This window comes from Neoarius graeffei, chromosome 10, assembly GCF_027579695.1.
Source record: "Neoarius graeffei isolate fNeoGra1 chromosome 10, fNeoGra1.pri, whole genome shotgun sequence".
Taxonomy (NCBI): Eukaryota; Metazoa; Chordata; class Actinopteri; order Siluriformes; family Ariidae; genus Neoarius; species Neoarius graeffei.
Window position 1 is genome coordinate 81398804 of NC_083578.1, and position 23094 is coordinate 81421897.

Consider the following 23094-nt stretch of genomic DNA (forward strand, 5'->3'; position numbering starts at 1 on the left):
AGAGAAAGGTCAAAACAATGCAAAAACACTCACAATGAATGGAGAGTGTAGAAAGCAGAAGCTGAATTCTGGACATTTCTGGCCATTTTGGAATCCCAGCATTTTTCGATCCCAAAAAGAGGACATGTCTGGGACAAGGAGGACGTATGGTCACCCGAGCTAATGACTCAGCTTCTGGCTTTGGCTTTTCACAACAATGGACTTGCCGCCTCTTGAATTATACGTAATGTCCGTTCTCGCATGGTTGACACTTCCTAGCATTTTGTAAAATACAGTCAGGTAGGGAATACATGATATCTGTTACTTTTCTGTTATAGAAGACTAAGTAGGAATTAAATTTTTTTTTAGCTTTTCCATGTTGTTTTTACGTCATATAGTAATGGATTTTGTCTGCAAAAGGGGCTTAATATACATCAGTGGATCAAACTACAAACATTTCGAACCTAATCTAATATCAATCCAGCATTATTATTATTATAATACCCCCGCTCCGAAGGGGGGTACTGCTTTATTTACCTCTGTCCGTCCATCCGAAACACCCTTTTTCTCAGCAACCACAAATCATAGCCAATTGGTACTTGGTACCAAACTTCAGCTTGGGGTTCTATACCGTGTATACCGTTTTCAGGTCTGTCGCACATCAACTTCCTGTTTACCGACTGAATGCATTTACGAAACCTATATTGTGGATTTACAAAATTTTCCGAACACTTTTTCTCAGCAACTACAATTCACAACTGCTTAATATTTGGTCCTGAACTTCAGCTTGGGGTTCTATACCGTGTATACCGTTTTCAGTTCTGTCGCACATCAACTTCCTGTGTACTGACAATGTATTTACAAAACATATAGGGTGGATTTTGACGCTATTTCAAGAAGCAAAATGCTCTTTCAGAATGACAGTTTACCAGGATCCTATTTGAAATCCCTGAGGAGAGACACTGCTCTTTACTTACTTGTTTCAGGGTTAATTATTTGTTGAAGTCAACATTCATAATAAATGTCCTATTCCTTCGATTGCTTGCATTCTGATATAAGCGAGAGCCGGGGGGATACGTAAGTGAGCGGTAGCTCACAGTTGATCTTGTTATTAAACTTATCAAGCTGGTATTCTTGGGATAGCTATCGAACCACTGGAACAATCTTGATATCTTTCAACTTTCAGATCCTCTTCAGGTCTTGGAGCTTTTCAGGCTTTTCCTTGTCTTTACTATAGATTCTTGTGCCGAATGGGTATGGCACATCTATGACACAACACTTTCTGGACTCCTTGTCAAGTACTACAATATCTGGTCTATTAGCTTCGATTGGTTTGTCTGTCTGGATCTTAAAATCTCAAAGTATCTTAGTCCTTTGTGATTCGAGTACCGGCTTGGATATATGGTTATAGTTTAAAATTCCTGGAATAAACTGTCCTCCCAAACACTCTGAATATGCTGATCATAATCTACATTCATGCCAGACTGTAACAGATCTGTGTTTTTTACATGATGCAGACATTTGCATGCAACCAAACATCCTCTTCATGATCACAGCGTCAGCCTTCGTTGGGTTCATTTCAGGTTAAATATTTAAATAATATCAGCTGGCTTTGAGTGGTATATCAGATATATTCCATTCAGCTAGCATGGTATTGAACGACTCAAAGATGAGTAGCTGACTGGAATATGTCTGATAGACCATGAAAAAAGCCAATCCATCCATCCATTATCTGTAGCCGCTTAGCCTGTTCTACAGGGTTGCAGGCAAGCTGGAGCCTATCCCAGCTGACTTTGGGCGAGAGGCAGGGTACACCCTGGACAAGTCGCCAGGTTATTGCTGGGCTGACACAGAGACAACCAACCATTCCCACTCACATTCACACCTACGGTCAATTTAGAGCCACCAATTAACCTAACCTGCATGTCTTTGGACTGTGGGGGAAACTGGAGCACCCGGAGGAAACCCACGCAGACACGGGGAGAACATGCAAACTCCACACAGAAAGGCCCTCGCCGGCCACTGGGCTCGAACCCAGGACCTTCTTGCTGTGACGCAACAGTGCTAACCACTACACCACCGTGCCACCCCAAAAAAAAAAAGCCAGTCGATCTTATTATTATTATTATTATTATTATACATACTGCGACCCTGTAGAACAGGATAAAGCGGCTAGAGATAAAGAGATGAGATGAGATACACATTCCTTTTGGGTGTTCAACGCGTCTTTCTCTTTCAAAATTCTCCCAAAATCTTCCGTATTTAACGAAGCAACCCTGGCGGCCATATTTGTTTACAAATTCTTAGTCACTCGCTCGCTAGCGCGGAAGTTTTACGTCTCTGACGTGTGACGTCATGTTGTATTGACAACCTTGCAATATCGTAAACCATATTCAACGCTCATTCTTCATTGGGTTGAGTGACGTAATTCACATAGGATAAGCGATATGCTAACAATATCGTGTGCTATCAAACCAAATAAAGAATCGAATAGTATACATGTTTTTTTATTCTATTGAAAAAGTTTCCTGTATGCATCATTTCCATTATTCTGGAGCGATGAGAGTTTGAACCCTCTGACACCTTGTGTGTACATTGCCGTGCGACCTCTGACCCTATGACCTTCTTGCTTTCGTAAATAATAAGTTGTCCGTTGGGAGAAAAGTTACCGTACGGTGAATGATGAAACGGGTGCAGGAGGGGAGCCAAATCTACATGGCTTGTTGAGTCACGTGTTTTCTGACCGAAGCAGCCCAAAAGAAGCTGACTGTGTTGTCTAGTTTGTGAGTCGATCGGCACTCCAGATACGCAACACATTTAAACAGTAGGATAAACATCAGAGCCGCGACAGTACATGCTGCATGGCTATGTGCATGTTGCAATACGCATATGATAAAATGCATCCTCTAGGCAGCCTCTTATGGCACTGTGGTGACACTGAAGAACAAGAAAGTACTTATGCACGTTTTTTTTTTTTTCACTGAAGCTTCACAGGGGATCATTGCACGCTTTTTCCTCTTGTGGTTTCAAGGTTGAGTGCTTTGTCTGCTGCAGACTTGTAACAAACACAACCCACGTGCCTCTATACCTCATCTTTGACCTCGTTTCTGCCATGTCGGTGACCTGTATGTATGTGTATATCTGCCTTTTTAATGTGAGCATTGTCAGAGGCATTGTCATGGTCAGTCCAGGCTCAGAGTGAGATGAGCACATTGCACTACATGCCGATCTGTTCTCCTTTTCACACAAGGAAGTAAGAAAGACATTGTGGCTTTCAATTTGATGCACACAAAGATAACAAATCCCCTGTTTGCTCGCTTACTATTTGTCTATTATTCTTAGAACATACCGTACACGATTCTTTCTTTTGCAAGCATGAAAGTCACCTGCGATTTAAAAAAAACCAAACAAACTGCAATTAAGCCAATCGACCAACGAACGGCACACGACCAGAAACATCAGCAAGGTGCGCTGCGGAAAAATGATCTGATTCTCTCCAGTGACGTAGGTTTCATTTCAGTATTTGCAGGAGACACCCTGGTCATGACACCTGACTCATAGTATGAGTAAATAAGCCAGAAAACTCTTAAAGGCTTGCTTTTATAGGAAAATAATCAATGACGGGGACGTGTAAGGTGGCCTGACATGACATTTTCCAATAGAGATGTTTGTCACTCGAGGTGGGCGTTTATGTCATTTTTAGATTGACTCACAGCTTTCCGATGTTGTTTCTCCCCTTTTCTTCTGTCGGGAAGACGAAGGAAAACAAGCTCGAGGGTGATGTTGATTATTATCTTATTAGTGCTGCAATCTCTGTGAAAGCTAGGGCAAATGGTAAACCAGCCACTGGGGTAAACCTACCGAGCTTGATAACGTTTGGTAGCGAGAATGCGAGAATTCCCATCTATCAAGTTTCCTCTAATTCTAATAATACAGATCTAATTAGCTTGTTAAAATTAACCTTCACCCCCAGCTCTGAGGGTTTTAACATTCGGGTTTTTTTTTAATATATAAAAACTGCCATGATATCAGCGGTCTCAAAAGTAGCCGGTCACCGGCGGCAAATCGCCGGCTATGGCTTGTTATGCCGCCGGCTATTGTCAGTCGAGTCACAAAATTTAATATTAAATATTTCTGACAGCAAAAAAAGTTGTGAACGTAAATTACATCCACTATGTCATGTATGTCCGTTGCCGCGTCAACTGTGTTTACATCCTCGACATGAGTGCAGCCATTACTGCCGCCTGTGTTGCCAGATTGCGCGTTTTCCCGCCCAATTTGGGCGGTTTTAAGTGCATTTTGGCGGGTTTTGAACATATTTTGGGCTGTAAAACGTCAGCAGTATCTGGCAACATATTTTTTTACTTAATACAAGAAATTAATGGACGCCACCGTTTTTGCCAAAATGGTATTTTATTTTCCATTGTTTAGGCAGCTTCAGCATCATACTGTGAGATTCTGTTCAAATTGTTTTTTTTCTTCTATGAAGCCTGAGCCATTTATTTTATTAGTTTATAATTATTGTTTAATTTAGTCTTCAGGAGAGACTGCCTGCACACAGTACTAGTATTAATAGTTTTTTTTCTTACATGAAAGCTGAGGCATTTATATTATATTTTAAGGTAACTTCATGTTGTGCTGTGAGGTTCTCTGCACTTTAACTTTTGAACCAACAGGTGCATTTGGATAAGTAAAGCCTATTTTTCTGCAGTTTTGTAGTCCTGGTAATCTTTTATATTGGTAAAGTTGTTTATAGGACCATTTCTCAGTGTCTGTTTTTTTAATCAATAGTTTTTCAGTAATAACTTAATATTTAACATATCACTCAATTTTAAACAACCCCCGCGCCTCCCCCATAGTCTCCAAAATTTCTGTGGGAAACACTGGCGTGCGTAACAACGCTAATCAAGCTTAAGCTAGACGACCCGCCTCAAATACCCGTCCCGGGTAAATGTTATCCCAATTTTAGATGGCCTGTTCCAAACCATCCCGCCCCATGAAAAATTCGTACTTGCATATCTATCTATCTATCTATCTATCTATCTATCTATCTATCTATCTATCTATCTATCTATCTATCTATCTATCTATCTATCTATCTATCTATCTATCTATCTATCTATCTATCTATCTATCTATCTATCTATCTATCTATCTATCTATCTATCTATCTATCTATCTATCTATCTATCTATCTATCTATCCATCCCTGCACGCTTTGCATGCATTATGTCTGCCGCTGGCAGACATTTTACCATTTTGCACCCTGCTGTAAATTATTTGTACCCTGCTATTCTCCCAAACTTTGAAGCCCCTGTGATATAGAGAAGTACCAAACGGTTGATTCTTTGTCAGCGCCAGTCCTCCGACACAATCAGAAAATAAAGTACGTTATTGTACCTTTAGTGGTGCAATGGCTTGTCACTGGGGCAGGACCCTCTACGTTACTTATTTGTATCCTTTATATAGACCCCTTCGCATGTTTGTAAACAAACCGACCGTTGCCAGGATGCACACGCAGCCTGGACTCAGAAACAATGGCGCTGCCCATAGACCGGCATTATGAGCTGTCAGATTATGCAAAACAATTGTCGTTACAAGATGGAGAATGCTACATAAATAAGTTAACTCTAACAAGTGGACATCGCCTACCAGATCCGTATTTAATTAAAGAGTGGACGGACGATGTTAGTAAGTTCCCTGGTATACAATGGCCAGATATATACTCGTACCTTATTGACAAGACTTCAGTGTACACCCACGAAAAACTTCGTGCCTACAAGTCTTTAGACGCATATGATTGTTATGTGCGGGCATGTACAACTTGATTAACAATGGGACATTCATATTCATTTTGTTTTAATCAAATTATGCCAGTGATGTGATGGCAATGTGGCTTTAGCTACAACAGCAAATACCAACACTAAACAGCAATTTGCAGGAGGTAATGGCATGAAAGGAATGATAGTGTAAAGAGTGCAGCTAAGAGAAATCAGAGCTGCGTAAAAAGCGAGAGGCAGAGAGCAGAAATGAAACTGAACGGGGCGGGAGCTAGGTTAGAGCAGTCAACGTAAGTTGGCATTTAGAGTGAGGGCACACAATTTTACCTTTCCATCCTTGCTTTAAAATTGTGATTTTCGGCATACACAAATAATGATGGCACAAAATCTGGACTGCTTGAGTCAAGCGAGACCTCTCCTACAAACAAAATTGCATGCAAAGCTAAGTTAACATGCTAACAATATTCATTACATTGTGTAACTATGACCCAGCTAATCAGACAAACGTTACCAAAGTATTTTGCTACATCAATAAATGAAGACTAGAAAGAATAAAAAAGAAAGATTTAATAAATAGCCTGATCTTACCTGTGATGAAGTGGGCGCTGCAAACCCGTGCATTTTTGATGGTGCTTTCATCCCAGTCTACACGTTTGATGGCTTGTAGTCATAGACGTCGGCAATTTTTTTGGAATGGGTGAGATCTTGCTGGAATTCTGTACATTTTAACCCCATCACTGCTACGATTCTGACACCCGACAACACAACAACTAGGCATCGCTGAGTCTTTTTTGAGTCCAGGCTGCGCGCGCAATTTCCTCTTATATATGAATGACCCCTTTACTGCGAAGGGGTCTATACTGCTTGGGACCATACATTGCTGCGCAAAAGTCTTAGGCACGTGTAAAGGAATGCTGTAGACCAAAAAATGCTTTAAAAATAATGAAATTAAATGTTTCAACATTAAAAAATATTATAAACAGGAAGCAGTAAGCCATAATAAATGAAACAAAGTCAATATTTGGTGTGAGATGACCCTTTGCTTTCAACCCCTCCCCCCCCCCCCCCAAAAAAAAAAAAAAAACAGTAGTCTCAGGTCCAATGAGTGCAGTTTTTTTAATAAGGAAATGAGCTGTAGGTTTTACTGAGCATCTTCTGGACACTTTGACTGTCCCACTCGCTTCATAATTTTGCACCAAAATTATGTTTTTGTCTGAAACGTGGTCTGTTCTGGAAGAAGAAGACGACTTTATTTGTCACACATACACTCGAGCACAGACTGAAGCATTTAATCCATCTGAAGCAGTGAACACACATTAGCAATGAGCAGCTAGGGTATGCTACAGCACCCAGGGAGAAGTTGGGGGTTAGGTTCCTTGCTCAAGGGCACTTCAGCCCAACCTCAGGCCATGGCTGCCCAATGTTTCTCATGAGGGAAACTGGACCACCTGGAGGAAACCCATGCAGATACGGGGAGAACATGCAAACTCCACATAGAAAGGCCCCCGTCGGCCACTGGGCTCAAACCCAGAATCTTCTTGCAGTTAGGCCACAGTGCTAACCACTACACCACTCTGCCACCCAATAACATGCTGTATCCTGTTTTCTTTACTGACATACACACTGACATACATTTTTTCTGTAACTTTTAATTTTGTGCTAGAAAACGAATGTTTGGAAATCTAAAGTGTTTTTTTTGTGCTGATTTCAGAATGCAGAAGTCATCAAATAAAAGTCCATCACAAAGATTGTACTAAAAAACAATTGGGTGTCGAAGACTTTTGCACAGTATTGTGTGTGTGTGTGTGTGTGTGTGTGTGTGTGTGTGTGTGTGTACCGTATATATACCTTTCTGGCTCTAGAACGGTACACATTGACACCTTGGCGTCCAGTAACGAGCCCTAGGGGACACCTTGTACCTTGCGGGACAGAAATGGACTCCTACTGTACCCTTATTTCTGACAGTGAAGGTTTAGGACCATTTTCAACCCATAAAATTATAAAAATGAACCATTTTGTCAATATTAACCTCAGCATTGATGTATTTCATCAAAGTAGATTAGATTAGATAGAACTTTATTGATCCCTTTGGGCGGGTTCCCTATCATTTAGTTTAGAGTGTAAAAAAAAAAAAAAAACAGACTTAAGTCTGTAGTACCTTTATTTACTTTGCTGATTGAGGGAAGGCCATGGCCTAATTGTTAGAGAAGTCACTTTGGGACCAAAAGGTTGCTGGTTTGATTCCATGGACCAGCAGGAATGGCTGACGTGCATTTGAGCAAGGCACCTAACCCCCAACTGCCCCCCAGGCAACTCTGGGTACTGTACGTTGCTCTGGATAAGAGCGTCCGTTAAATGCTGTTAGTGTAATGTAATGATTCGAGACTTAATGCTAGCTAGCAAGCTGTTCATATTTCCGAGTGAGCTAAGATGTTAACTTGGTTGATCAAACGTATACTAGCTAGTAGATATTTTGCTATGCATGCTTTTTCAAACAGTTGTTCATGCTGCATTACGGGGGCTGTGTAAAACACTCGGAGGAAAGCACTATCTGCCCTCTTCTGCATACACGAGCTCATAGATGCCTATGATTGACTAGCGTCTCTCTGCCTGAATGGGAGATAGAGTATACACATCCAGATGTTCGTCCTTCTGGGTCGAAGATGACCATGACTTCAATTTGGTGGGTGGAGGTTGTGGGTCCCAAGGTGATTGATGAGGCCAATCCGGGCTTTGAAGGTACGTTCACATGTCAGATACGCATGGGTAGGTGCTGTAGTGGGGGTGGCGATAGTTCGAGCTAATTTCTTCTCGGCCTTGGCAATACGTTTCATCTTTGCTGGACGTGCGCCACTGGTGAGCTTTGCTCGCCGTGCTGGATGATCCTGAGCAAGCGACTCCCAGGAGTTGAGATCGATTTCTAGGGTTTTGAAGGACTCTTTGAACTTGTCCTTGAAGCGTTTCTTCTGCCCCCCAGATAAGCGCTTGCCTTGGCACAGCTCTACAGACAACAACTGTTTGGGCAGTTGACTGTCTGGCATCCTGACAACATGACCGGTCCATCTGGCTTGGGTTTTCTGCAGAGGAGTGTGAACACATCCTACACAGACAGCATGCCCAATTTTACGTTTTCCTAATTCAAGAAAACGATCTTTACACAATTTGGTGAACAGGTTTCTGTTGCAACAATTGGAAGCACCATAAACTTTTATAATTTCAATGCCCAAAAGAACATGACTGTTGGATCTGACGTGGTTGTGATTGTGTCCTCTTCCTGTTTGTTGGCCATGTCTTCTGCAGGAACGTTATACTGTAGAATCTTCGTGTATAGGGAACCGAAACATGTCCTGCATTGCAGATTGTAGCTACCACTTTCTCACAGCTACTGACATGTTAAAGTGTTAGTTTTCGAAAACCAGTGGTTCTCACCTGCTGTTGACAAATCACCTAGAAACTCAGCTTCTTAAAATATCAGTCACTCATCAGTCAGGGCTGTGTAGAAGCCATCGACAGAACAACAGGTATTTTTGTCCTTACAGAAGCAATTGGGATGCTTCTCGGTAAAAAGAATCAGTCACCACCGAGAGCAAGAACCACACAGACACTTTTTCTGTCAGTCGAATGATAGTAACGGTCACACAGAGCACAGCGAGGACAGGAAGACTGCCTTTGCTGCTCTCATGCACATAGCAGATACTGTCGAAGTCAACCTTTAAGAAGTTTCTTTGGTAAGTTAAGGCAAACGTAAACAAAAGGTCGGAAATCACAGGTTTATATTATTGCTAGGGTGACCAGATTTCCCGAGTCTAAAACCGGGACACTTTGCGCGTGACCGTGATACTCGTGCACGCACACGCGTTTTGATGTAAACATGCGCCGGCTCAAACCATGGCTCAGACAGGTGCTTTTATCATTTTGTAGAAGCTCACTTTTATCAACATTTCAGAGAATAATCAAGTATTTTCTTGTTATCTACATGTACTTCTATCACAATTCAGTTAAAGTAAGAAAATCAGACGACAGATGTGATGATAGGGAATAGGCCAATAGCCTAAATTTCATCTCATCTCATCTCATTATCTCTAGCCGCTTCATCCTTCTACAGGGTTGCAGGCAAGCTGGAGCCTATCCCAGCTGACTATGGGCGAAAGGCGGGGTACACCCTGGACAAGTCGCCAGGTCATCACAGGGCCGACACACAGACACAGACAACCATTCACACTCACATTCACACCTACGGTCAATTTAGAGTCACCAGTTAACCTAACCTGCATGTCTTTGGACTGTGGGGGAAACCGGAGCACCCGGAGGAAACCCACGCGGACACGGGGAGAACATGCAAACTCCACACAGAAAGGCCCTCACCGGCCCCGGGGCTCGAACCCAGGACCTTCTTGCTGTGAGGCGACAGCGCTAACCACTACACCACCGTGCCGCCAGCCTAAATTTCAACTGATTTATTTCATCTTTGTGAAAACGCCAAGAAAATGCATTGCTTGCATATTAACATCAACATTTTATGCGATGAACTTTTTTTTTAAACAATAGGCTATGCATTGTAACAGGAATGAGCGCATGAGCCTAATCGTTGTCACCTCCGAACCTTTACCCAAAATGCCTCTGTTTAATCTTTTTTAAAGATTTCTTTTGGGCTTTTTCACCTTTATTGGATAGGACAGTGTAGTGACAGGACAGGAAATGAGTGGGAGAGAGAGACGGGGAGGGATCGGGAAATGACCTCGGGTCGGAATCGAACCCGGGTCCCCGGATTTATGGTATGGCGCCTTAGCCACCTGAGCCACGACGTCCCCTCCTCTGTTTAATCTTAACCAGTGTCGGCTATTAACTATTTTGAAAACGTGAACCCTGAGTTGACAACAGCATCAAACAAGTCAAGACAATCTGTGATACAGATTAAAGACAGATGAAACAGATGAAAGACAACAAAAAATGTTTCAGAAACACAGCCACCCACCCTAAAGAAGATGACATTTTATTGCATATATTTACATGATGAGTGAATTTGCTCCAGTAGCGCTTTATTGCCCGAGAGCCTGTTGTGAAACTGCGAGCAAGTATCGTCGAAATTGGCCCGGGTAATGAGCAAGGCTTCGAGAGTAGGCACGGTCATGCGATTCCTCTCATCAGTCCAGGTGTTGCTCATGAGTGAAAATATTCGCTCAACTGGAGCATTGGCGCCAGGTAGGCACATTGCAAACTGGCAAAGCTGGCTGACATTGCTGTAAGGAATCTCCCTACTCTTGAAGTACGTGAACATCTCCGCCCAGCGCTCATCCGTTCGGCATTGTCGTGTAGTAGTTGACAGCCGCTAGCGAAAAAAAACGTTATAACGCGGCCTCTATATTGTAACATTGTACAAATAGATACATTGTAAGGTTGACTGCGCACACATGCTCATTGATGCTGAATTGCTAGAAGCTTTATTGACATCTCGTTGGCTATATATCATCGCTGTAACCGGGACAGTTTGTTAGTGTTTGGTGTAAACTGGGACATTTCAGCATCTTGACGGACCTTTGTCGGGACTGGGGACACACTACTCAAAATCGGGACTGTCCCGGTCAAACCGGGACGTCTGGTCACATTAATTATTGCACTTGTTCTAATACTGTAGAGTTTCGATCATAACATCTACAGGGTCTTGTATGGTGGACACTCCACATATACATTTAACAGTTATTCCATGAAATTGAGTCGTACAAGAGCTGATAGCTGATGAGGTGCATAGCACCGAGTCGGCTATAAGCCATGTACGACGAGATTGAGTGGAATAACTGTTTTATTCTATCCACATTCACTGGATTTTGAGAAACGGGGCATTTTTATTTTTTGCAAATCCGACAAATTCATTCCCACTTAGACGGACTTCTTAAAAACCTATCGATGGCTGCACGAATTGACTTTAGTGTTGTTTTTTTGTAGAAAGCGCCGTCTTGCTGTCGTGCCGAGGTATAGAATAGCTTTAGACATTTATTGAATTCTACCTTGGATGTTTCAGTTCTGTAATTGTCAAACTTCTTTGAGCTTTTGAACCAGTCTAAAAAAATAGGAAGCCAAGACTTTTGCACAGTACTGTATATTATAATTTATTCCTTTATACCACAGCAATGTCATACTTTTGATCTTTTTACAATTATATTTCATACTGTGGAACATCACTTGAATCTATTTTTTCCCCCCAAGGTTTATAATTTACAGTATTTGGCAGACACGCTTATCTTGTCCACACCAAAATCTAAATAACAAACCACATCCTCGTGTGAGTACAGATATGTACATCAGGAGCTAAGAATATCGTGGTGAGAGAGAGCGAGAGAGAGAGAGATCATCATTGAGATGCTCGCTCTACCATTTCACAAGAATCTTTTTGTCTGTAATGTGTCAGAGAAATTCAGTCCAGCTGAATACCTCCAAACCCTGTATGTATAAAGACAAGACACCATCTTGTGGTTCAATTCAGAACACAAAGTCCACACGATTACCGGATTAACCTTTAACGTATCTCATGCATCGCAGACAAAAAGTGCATGACTCCATGCATATTATGACGTTTATATTCACACACTTTGAGTTATAACTGAGTCTAATTTCAGTCCATAACCAGAAACAAGTGCAAGACAGTTATAGGAAGAACGGACAAAAGTGAATAAAAAAAACCCCACAACTTAAAAACAAGGGCTAGAGTGAATGCGAGTACTCAGGCGTGCTAATACATATATGTTATTTACCAGCTGGGAGGTCCGTATCGTGAAATACCGTGACCGAGGTCTTGAAAATACTGACTGAGGCCTCTGGGCCTCGGTCAGTATTTTCAAGGCCGAGGTCACGGTATTTCACCATACGGATTGACCTTAAGCTAGTCCCATTCTCTCATTCTCATTATCTCTAGCCGCTTTATCCTTCTACAGGGTCGCAGGCAAGCTGGAGCCTATCCCAGCTGACTACGGGTGAAAGGCGGGGTACACCCTGGACAAGTCGCCAGGTCATCACAGGGCTGACACATAGACACAGACAACCATTCACACTCACATTCACACCTACGGTCAATTTAGAGTCACCAGTTAACCTAACCTGCATGTCTTTGGACTGTGGGGGAAACCGGAGCACCCGGAGGAAACCCACGCGGACACGGGGAGAACATGCAAACTCCGCACAGAAAGGCCCTCGCCGGCCACGGGGCTCGAACCCGGACCTTCTTGCTGTGAGGCAACAGCGCTAACCACTACACCACCGTGCCACCACCCTTAAGCTAATAAATAATATATATATTTTTTTCTTTACCAAATTCTAACAGAAAATGAGAGCGCCCGAAACGGAAACCATATTTAGAATAAACCTGCTACAGGCTTGTCAAAAACACGCCCTGGCTGCTTGTGGACGGTTTCCCTTCATGAAAACCTCGACCAGCTGCCATTTACGGACCACAAGGACTTCTCGTGACTTGTTGAACTCAGGGTCCGTGAAGATATTTAGTTTCGAGCCGGACTGATTCAGATAGCGCTGGATACTTTCTTTTTTGCTTTCTTTCTTTTTTCTTTGTTGTGGACATGAAAAAGTCGCACAGCAACATGTTTAGTTCTTCGCCAGGTATGTCTTCCAGCTTTCGACCTTCATTTAGGTTTCGACAGAACTTCCCAAAGACATTGAGGTCGTAGGTCGTCTTTTTTGTTATATTTTATGCCCTTTGCTCCTCAATAAACTGCTGGATTTGCTTGGTGTTAGCAGCAGTTACAGGTTTTCGGCTTTCTCCTGAAATGTTTTCTTTTATTTCGTCTTCCTCAGGGTAGTAAAACTCGCTTTCGCTGTGAACACTGTTGTTATCGCTATCCATGCTGTAAAATTAATGCTATTATACTGAGAAACGCGAAAATAAATGTTGACAAAAAATTGCTACTATGTTTGTTGTTGTTGTGAACGAGCGAGTCGACAAAGGTCCATAACCGGGGTCCGGATCGTAGGATTCCGGACCGCTCGCCAGCCAATCAGAGCGCACGATTTGATGGAAACTGGACTGCGAAAAAAAAAGTGATATATTTAACAGTTGTTCTACGAAATCGAGTCGTACATGACCTGATAGCTGACAAGGCGCTTAGCACCGAGTCAGCTATAGTCCATGTATGACGAGATTGAGTGGAATAACTCTTTTATTCTATCCACATTCTGAGAAACAGAGCATTTTTATTGTTTGCCAATTCGATAAATGAAAACTAGAGCGGTGGCTACAGTTATCAACAGTCCATAATTATCGACACCTTTTCAGATTTAGCATTAAAAAGCAATTTTACAAAGGTGAGTTTCAGTTACAACAGTTATTATTGGTTAATTAATCAACTGCACGACCCGCCTCGCCCTTTGATCTTGTCGTCTGATGACAGCTCGTTACCCGAGATGGATTTTATTTTATTTAGCATTATCAGCAATTCAAGAAAAACCCGGACATCATCGCAGGGAAGCATGGTGGAAAGATCATGGACATGTTTTTACTAATCAAATTCACCGATATTTCATGATCTCCTTGTCGCAACCTACTTTGTTTCTTATGCTTTCATTTGACAGTCACTATTTTGTATCTAAACGCACGTTTGAGAAGTCACGTGATGTTTCGATAATGGTGATCTCTTTCACCGGTGTCCACCATTATCGACACCCTGGATTTTCATGTGGTTACAATGTCAATTGCCCATTGACATTTATTGGTAAACTAGAAATTAATAACAACAACGAATGATTAACAAGATGTGAGCTACGAAAATACTTAGAAAGTGGAACAAAAAGATTTTCTGATGCAGGTTAAACATTATCAGTTCATTGATTTGCAAACATGAGAATTACTTCCTCATTTACGTAAGCACTGACATCCATATATTTATATAAAAGATATTTTGTACTAAATATAAGTCTATGTAAAACAAAATTTCAATAAAAACTATGTTAACTTAATATCACATACTGATTTTATATATATAATATTTTTTTATAAATAATTATCTGGATATCAATAATTGTGGAACAGTGTCAAGTGATCTGATACGCTAAGTAAACAGGAATCGACTAATTTTTTTTTCCAGTGGAAGTTTCAGTAATTGGGCGGCACGGTGGTGTAGTGGTTAGCGCTGTCGCCTCACAGCAAGAAGGTCCTGGGTTCGAGCCCCGGGGCCGGCGAGGGCCTTTCTGTGCGGAGTTTGCATGTTCTCCCCGTGTCCGCGTGGGTTTCCTCCGGGTGCTCCGGTTTCCCCCACAGTCCAAAGACATGCAGGTTAGGTTAACTGGTGACTCTAAATTGACCGTAGGTGTGAATGTGAGTGTGAATGGTTGTCTGTGTCTATGTGTCAGCCCTGTGATGACCTGGCGACTTGTCCAGGGTGTACCCCGCCTTTCGCCCGTAGTCAGCTGGGATAGGCTCCAGCTTGCCTGCAACCTTGTAGAAGGATAAAGCGGCTAGAGATAATGAGATGAGATGAGTTTCAGTAATTATTCATGCACAACTTACGTATTGAAAGTCTTTTCTGTTTTTGCAACGGCCAAAAGATCGTTAAGGTGTCGATAATTGTAGCCACTGCTCTATACAAAACGTCAGATAAAATCATTTCTGCTTAGAATGTAAACAAACTGGTGAAATGACAGTAGCAATTTGTGAGAAATGTTATAATAATCTCATCTCATTATCTCTAGCCGCTTTATCCTGTTCTACAGGGTCGCAGGCAAGCTGGAGCCTATCCCAGCTGACTACGGGCGAAAGGCGGGGTACACCCTGGACAAGTCGCCAGGTCATCACAGGGCTGACACATAGACACAGACAACCATTCACACTCACATTCACACCTACGGTCAATTTAGAGTCACCAGTTAACCTAACCTGCATGTCTTTGGACTGTGGGGGAAACCGGAGCACCCGGAGGAAACCCACACGGACACGGGGAGAACATGCAAACTCCACACAGAAAGGCCCTCGCCGGCCACGGGGCTCGAACCCGGACCTTCTTGCTGTGAGGCGACAGCGCTAACCACTACACCACCGTGCCACCCGTGTTATTATAATAATAATAATAATAATTGAAAAATAAAAAAAGAAAGATGTGTTCTTACCATCACATACAACCCCAATTCCAAAAAAGTTGGGACAAAGTACAAATTGTAAATAAAAACGGAATGCAATGATGTGGAAGTTTCAAAATTCCATATTTTATTCAGAATAGAACATAGATGAAATATCAAATGTTTAAACTGAGAAAATGTATCATTTAAAGAGAAAAATGAGGTGATTTTAAATTTCATGACAACAACACATCTCAAAAAAGTTGGGACAAGGCCATGTTTACCACTGTGAGACATCCCCTTTTCTCTTTACAACAGTCTGTAAACGTCTGGGGACTGAGGAGACAAGTTGCTCAAGTTTAGGGATAGGAATGTTAACCCATTCTTGCCTAATGTAGGATTCTAGTTGCTCAACTGTCTTAGGTCTTTTTTGTCGTATCTTCTGTTTTATGATGCGCCAAATGTTTTCTGTGGGTGAAAGATCTGGACTGCAGGCTGGCCAGTTCAGTACCCGGACCCTTCTTCTACGCAGCCATGATGCTGTAATTGATGCAGTATGTGGTTTGGCATTGTCATGTTGGAAAATGCAAGGTCTTCCCTGAAAGAGACGTCGTCTGGATGGGAGCATATGTTGCTCTAGAACCTGGATATACCTTTCAGCATTGATGGGGTCTTTCCAGATGTGTAAGCTGCCCATGCCACACACACTAATGCAACCCCATACCATCAGAGATGCAGGCTTCTGAACTGAGCGCTGATAACAACTTGGGTCGTCCTTCTCCTCTTTAGTCCGAATGACACGGCGTCCCTGATTTCCATAAAGAACTTCAAATTTTGATTCGTCTGACCACAGAACAGTTTTCCACTTTGCCACAGTCCATTTTAAATGAGCCTTGGCCCAGAGAAGACGTCTGCGCTTCTGGATCGTGTTTAGATACGGCTTCTTCTTTGAACTATAGAGTTTTAGCTGGCAACGGCGGATGGCACGGTGAATTGTGTTCACAGATAATGTTCTCTGGAAATATTCCTGAGCCCATTTTGTGATTTCCAATACAGAAGCATGCCTGTATATGATGCAGTGCCGTCTAAGGGCCCGAAGATCACGGACACCCAGTATGGTTTTCCGGCCTTGACCCTTACGCACAGAGATTCTTCCAGATTCTCTGAATCTTTTGATGATATTATGCACTGTAGATGATGATATGTTCAAACTCTTTGCAATTTTACACTGTCGAACTCCTTTCTGATATTGCTCCACTATTTGTCGGCGCAGAATTAGGGGGATTGGTGATCCTCTTCCCATCTTTACTTCTGAGAGCCGCTCTTTTTATACCCAGTCATGTTAATGACCTATTGCCAATTGACCTAATGAGTTGCAGTTTGGTCCTCCAGCTGTTCCTTTTTTGTACCTTTAACTTTTCCAGTCTCTTATTGCCCCTGTCCCAACTTTTTTGAGATGTGTTGCTGTCATGAAATTTCAAATGAGCTAATATTTGGCATGAAATTTCAAAATGTCTCACTTTCGACATTTGATATGTTGTCTGTGTTCTATTGTGAATACAATATCAGTTTTTGAGATTTGTAAATTATTGCATTCCGTTTTTATTTACAGTTTGTACTTTGTCCCAAGTTTTTTGGAATCAGGGTTGTACTTTTATTCCATATTTTGTTGCTTTTTATTTGGTGGGGGGGGTTCCTTCTTTAGGGTTTTTTGGTGGTTAGCAAACAAAATTAAAGGTGCATTACTGCCACCGACTGGGCTGGAGTGTAGAACATGCGATTGTGGGGTGGACGACGACTGTATTCTTTTAGCTATTTCTGTTTCTTTTAAATACTTGATAACAATTTTTAGTCTTTTGTTTTCGAGTAGAGTTTTTATTTCGTCCTCGGTTGGTTCAGCAACACGCGCCGCCATTTTGTTTTTCTCTATTCACGGTATAAGAGCTGATATCCTAGTAGTAGAGTAACCAATCAGAGTGAGTGATTGCTCATATGTACTGACTGGATAGAATAATCTTTAATACAGTAATAATAGTTACAATCTAAACCTCTGTGTTTATGCCTGTTTTTCTTCTTCGTGTTTGTGGGTGTATACTGACACGGGTGTTTACGTCTGTTTTAAAAAAAAAAAAGAGCACATTGAAATCGACATAAATCCCCATTTGCATTCAGAGGGGAAGACCTGAGGGTTTTTTATGCATCGTCGTAGGAGTTTCTTGAAGGTCGTGAGGAAATCTGCTGAGCAAAACGATTTGCAAATAATTCCACTATCACTAAACCACAAGTATAAACAGTTTAGGTTGAGATGTACAGTAGGCCCTTGCAGTGGTGTCACCAGGAACTCCGTGTGGGCGAGATGTTTGTGAGAAGCTTATCTGAATGTCAAAAGGAAATAATAACAAAGAAAATGGCTTCAGAAATGAGAACGTTGAGAAGGACTACGGTCATGGTTCAGGCCAAAATGACAGTGATGGGAAGAAAAATGGAGTAAAAAATTATATTAAATGTTTCCAAAAATCTCCACAGTGTGTGAGAAGTGAAAATACAGTCTATAGTACTGTAAAGTCTTAAGCACCGGAGGTTTTTTTTTTCCCGTACAAACTTTGTTGTAGATTTCTATTTTATAACTTCTACATTACTGAGTCAGTCCAAAAACATTTTAGAGTTCCAAACGTTCATCATTTTTCCAGCACAAAATGAAATCTCATCTCATCTCATTATCTCTAGCCGCTTTATCCTGTTCTACAGGGTCGCAGGCGAGCTGGAGCCTATCCCAGCTGACTACGGGTGAAAGGCGGGGTACACCCTGGACAAGTCGCCAGGTCATCACAGGGCCGACACATAGACACAGACAACCATTCACACTCACATTCACACCTACGGTCAATTTAGAGTCACCAGTTAACCTAACCTGCATGTCTTTGGACTGTGGGGGAAACCGGAGCACCCGGAGGAAACCCATGCGGACACGGGGAGAACATGCAAACTCCGCACAGAAAGGCCCTCACTGGCCACGGGGCTCGAACCCGGACCTTCTCGCTGTGAGGCGACAGCGCTAACCACTACACCACCATGCCGCCCTACAAAATTAAATGTTACAGAAAAAAATGTTGTATCTGAGCAACATATTACATAAGAGACCACTTTTCAGATTAAAAAAGAAAGAAAGAAAGCACAACTTTATTCATCACACACTTGTGAAATTCCTCTCTGCATTTAACCCATCTGAAGCAGTGAACACACGTGAGCAATGAGCACACACACACACCCAGAGCAGTGGGCAGCCATGCTAACAGCACCCAGGGAGCAGTTGGGAGTTAGGTGCCTCGCTCAAGGGCACCTCAACCCAAGGCCGTCCCATCTTAACCTAACCGCCTGTCTTTGGCCTGTGGGGGAAACCGGAGCACCCGGAGGAAACCCATGCAGACACGGGGAGAACATGCAAACTCCGCACAGAAAGGCCCCCGCCGGCCGCTGGGCTCGAACCCAGAACCTTCTTGCTGTGAGGCGACCGTGCTAACCACTACACCACCGTGCTGCCCAAAAGAAAACATAATGAAGGCTACTGGGTTTTGATGCAAAATTAAGAAGCAAGTGTGACAGTCAAAGTGTCCAGAAGAACTGTGGTGACATCTCGGCACAATTCAACATTATTAAATTTGCTGTTTTTTTACCTTGTCAAATATACAAGAGGCAAAATTTTGAGGGCAAAATTAGATTTGAAAGAAAACACTTCGGGGGCGGCATGGTGGTGTAGTGGTTAGCGCTGTCGCCTCACAGCAAGAAGGTCCTGGGTTCGAGCCCCGGGGCCGGCGAGGGCCTTTCTGTGCGGAGTTTGCATGTTCTCCCCGTGTCCGCGTGGGTTTCCTCCGGGTGCTCCGGTTTCCCCCACAGTCCAAAGACATGCAGGTTAGGTTAACTGGTGACTCTAAATTGACCGTAGGTGTGAATGTGAGTGTGAATGGTTGTCTGTGTCTATGTGTCAGCCCTGTGATGACCTGGCGACTTGTCCAGGGTGTACCCCGCCTTTCGCCCGTAGTCAGCTGGGATAGGCTCCAGCTTGCCTGCGACCCTGTAGAACAGGATAAAGCTGCTAGAGATAATGAGATGAGATGAGAAAACACTTCATAGCACACCTCTTTCCAATTCCAGGATGCCAGGAACAGAATTGAGGTCAAATCACGCAACAGCACCATCTAGCAACCAGCGCAGTGCCTAGAATGTGGTTTTATGTATGCTTGTGAATAGCAGTCACTGTGCGCAGTGAAACCCTTTTTCACTTTTGGGTTGAGTACCAGGACAGTCTCGACCTATAGATTACAATATCTTCCTATTTCTATCGTTATTACTCATTTTCAGAGGGGAATAGCAGATATTTAGGTGCAGAAAGTACTCTGCATTGTTCAATTTATGGTTTTGATTTTTTTTTTTTGGTGTGCAAGTGAGCGCACAGCACTGGCGTTGCACATTGCGGCGGTGCACCATGTATCCACACTTTGAGGAAAGCCCTGACGATATAAAAAATGAATTGCAATTCTTATCATGCTGCGTAATCTTGGTTTTTCTTCATGGTAATTGTGTTGTTTAGACAGCAGAGGGTGCAATAATATACAACAGCAGGAATGCATGTGACTTCACAGTAGGTGGAAGTAACACAGCTCTAATGCTGCAAAAACGCAGAAAAAAAACCAGATCGAAAATAGAAGAGCTGTTGTGTGACTGACCATACAAATAGATTTAATGAGAAATTGGCGCTCTCTTTTTACAGACTGCTGATCGATAAAGAAAAGAGAAGCAAATGGAGGGAGTACAAATGTTCATAATTGTTTATTAAGAAAAGGCCTACTTGGTGTTAACATTTTGTTTTTAATAAAAGGAATATTGTACTTAAAACACAATTATATTTTACTCCAACGTTTATAAATGTGGGTAAATAATTATTGTTAGTTTTTAAAAAATGAAACAAAAGGGTTTTTTTTTATTATTAATTTAACAAAAGGAAGATTTAAGGTGATCAATGTTGCATTTTTTCGTCATGAAATGTTCTTCACTTAATTTGTTCGTTTTCAAAAATATCATAGGAAAATCAAATCGTGAACCACATATTATGAATCGAATCGAGTCACGAATTGTGTGGATCGTTACATGCCTAGATTCTATTTTGTAGATACTTTTTTTTAAAAACCTTTCTCTTTTTACAAAAGAAATTATCTTTGTCTCGATAACCTTTAACCTTTTGAACTCTCATAATAAATATTTCATCGACAATAGAAATGGCAGTCTTTTTGAAGATTTATATTAATTGGTGGGCGGCACGGTGGTGTAGTGGTTAGCGCTGTCGCCTCACAGCAAGAAGGTCCTGGGTTCGAGCCCCGTGGCCGGCGAGGGCCTTTCTGTGCGGAGTTTGCATGTTCTCCCCGTGTCCGCGTGGGTTTCCTTCGGGTGCTCCGGTTTCCCCCACAGTCCAAAGACATGCAGGTTAGGTTAACTGGTGACTCTAAATTGACCGTAGGTGTGAATGTGAGTGTGAATGGTTGTCTGTGTCTGTGTGTCAGCCCTGTGATGACCTGGCGACTTGTCCAGGGTGTACCCCGCCTTTCGCCCGTAGTTAGCTGGGATAGGCTCCAGCTTGCCTGCGACCCTGTAGAACAGGATAAAGCGGCTAGAGATGATGAGATGAGATGAGATATTAATTGGTATGAAAAGGTTTTTCCAAATCAGTAACCATTTTAAAGCAAACAGCATCATAATGCACCATTCTCAGCAATAACGAGCACTGAAACTCCACGTCATTCTGTTATACTGCTGGAAGTAAATACTTATTACTGTGTGTGGATTTTTTTTCATGTAAATACAGATGATTAAATATCAGAATGGCTCGCTGAAACAGAAGTACGGTTTGACTACAGCGGCTGGAGGAGTCAAAGAAAACACAAAGAAAAACCGCTACAAGGACATCCTGCCGTGTAAGTACTGTGCCACCATGCTGTGAAAGTCTCATTTATGTAACAGCTCTTCCTCCTTCTTATTCATGACCAGGCCATGTATGTGCTCGTGCTGTGGTTGATTTTTGTGGGTAAAGTCCAACTATGAATCTACTGTACTAGAGAACTGAAACACACAGACGCATGTCTGGCTCAAGGCACACACACAAATAACAGAATTTTAAAAATAGCACTTGTATAAGATGTCACAGATTCGTCAAGCTGTGACTCCAAATAGCATGCTCTAGAAAGACCGAAATCGCCGTGTTTTGCTGAAGTGTTGAGGTTAAATAATGCTGTCTTCCTTCTTTTCCAGATGACCAAACCCGCGTTGTTCTGAGTCCAACAACACCAGAATATTCCTGTGATTACATTAATGCAAATTTCATCAAGGTACTGATCTCAGGGATCTGACACTGACACGCCACTGGAGATGAGAGCAGATCGAGATTTTAACACTTCATACACATTAACACTGTAATTAGACATCTTCATAAAGCAAACCAGTACAAGATCACAGCACATATTCTCTGCATTATTATTATTATTATTATTAGTAGTAGTCATAGTATGACATGAAGACACAAGAAGAAATCTATTTTAGCTCTAGTTTGAATTACATTTCTGTAGTTTATTTTGGTAACAGGATCATGTTTGTCCACTAGGGGGGGACAGGGAGCAGGACGTACATCGCCACCCAGGGCCCTCTGAGTAACACAGTAGTGGATTTCTGGCGCATGATTTGGCAATATGACATCAAGGTGAATGAGTGTAAAGTAGATCTATCTATCTATCTATCTATCTATCTATCTATCTATCTATCTGTCTGTCTGTCTGTCTGTCTGTCTGTCTGTCTGTCTATTTACGTCAGTCCATTTTTTATTTGTTTCTGACTACCTGTCTATCTGTCTGTCTCTATTTGTCTGTCTACCCTTCTGTTTTTTTGTCTGTCCTACCTGTAGCTCTCTGTTTTATACCAGTTTATGTGTCTGTATCTGACTCTGTCTGTCTGTCCGTATCTGTCTGTCTACCCTTCTGTTTTCTGTCTATCTGATTGTGTTTGTTTAACCATCTTTCAGTCTGTCTATCTGTTTACTATCATCGTGTCTGTCTTTCTGTCTGTCTGTCTGTGTGTCTGCTTACCTGTTGCTCTTTGTTTATATGTTTGTGTGTCTGTATCTGAATCTGTCTGTGGCTGTCTGTCTATTTGTCTGTATCTATGTTTCTGTCTGTGGCTGTTTGTCTGTCTGTTTGTGTATGTCTTTCTGTCTACCGTAAGTGTCTGTCTGTCTGTT

At 42.1% G+C, this 23094-nt stretch overlaps 1 protein-coding gene across 4 annotated transcripts in view; it reads left to right on the top strand.

Moving 5' to 3' along the window:
• ptpn18 (protein tyrosine phosphatase non-receptor type 18) overlaps positions 1-23094 on the top strand; it is a 113082-nt gene that overhangs the window by 10232 nt on the left and 79756 nt on the right. For all 4 annotated transcript variants that reach the window (XM_060932400.1, XM_060932401.1, XM_060932402.1 and 1 more), the window contains 3 exons: positions 21673-21781; positions 22116-22192; positions 22465-22560. In XM_060932400.1, the coding sequence (XP_060788383.1) occupies positions 21673-21781; positions 22116-22192; positions 22465-22560 (282 nt within the window). The remainder of the gene's footprint in view (positions 1-21672; positions 21782-22115; positions 22193-22464; positions 22561-23094) is intronic.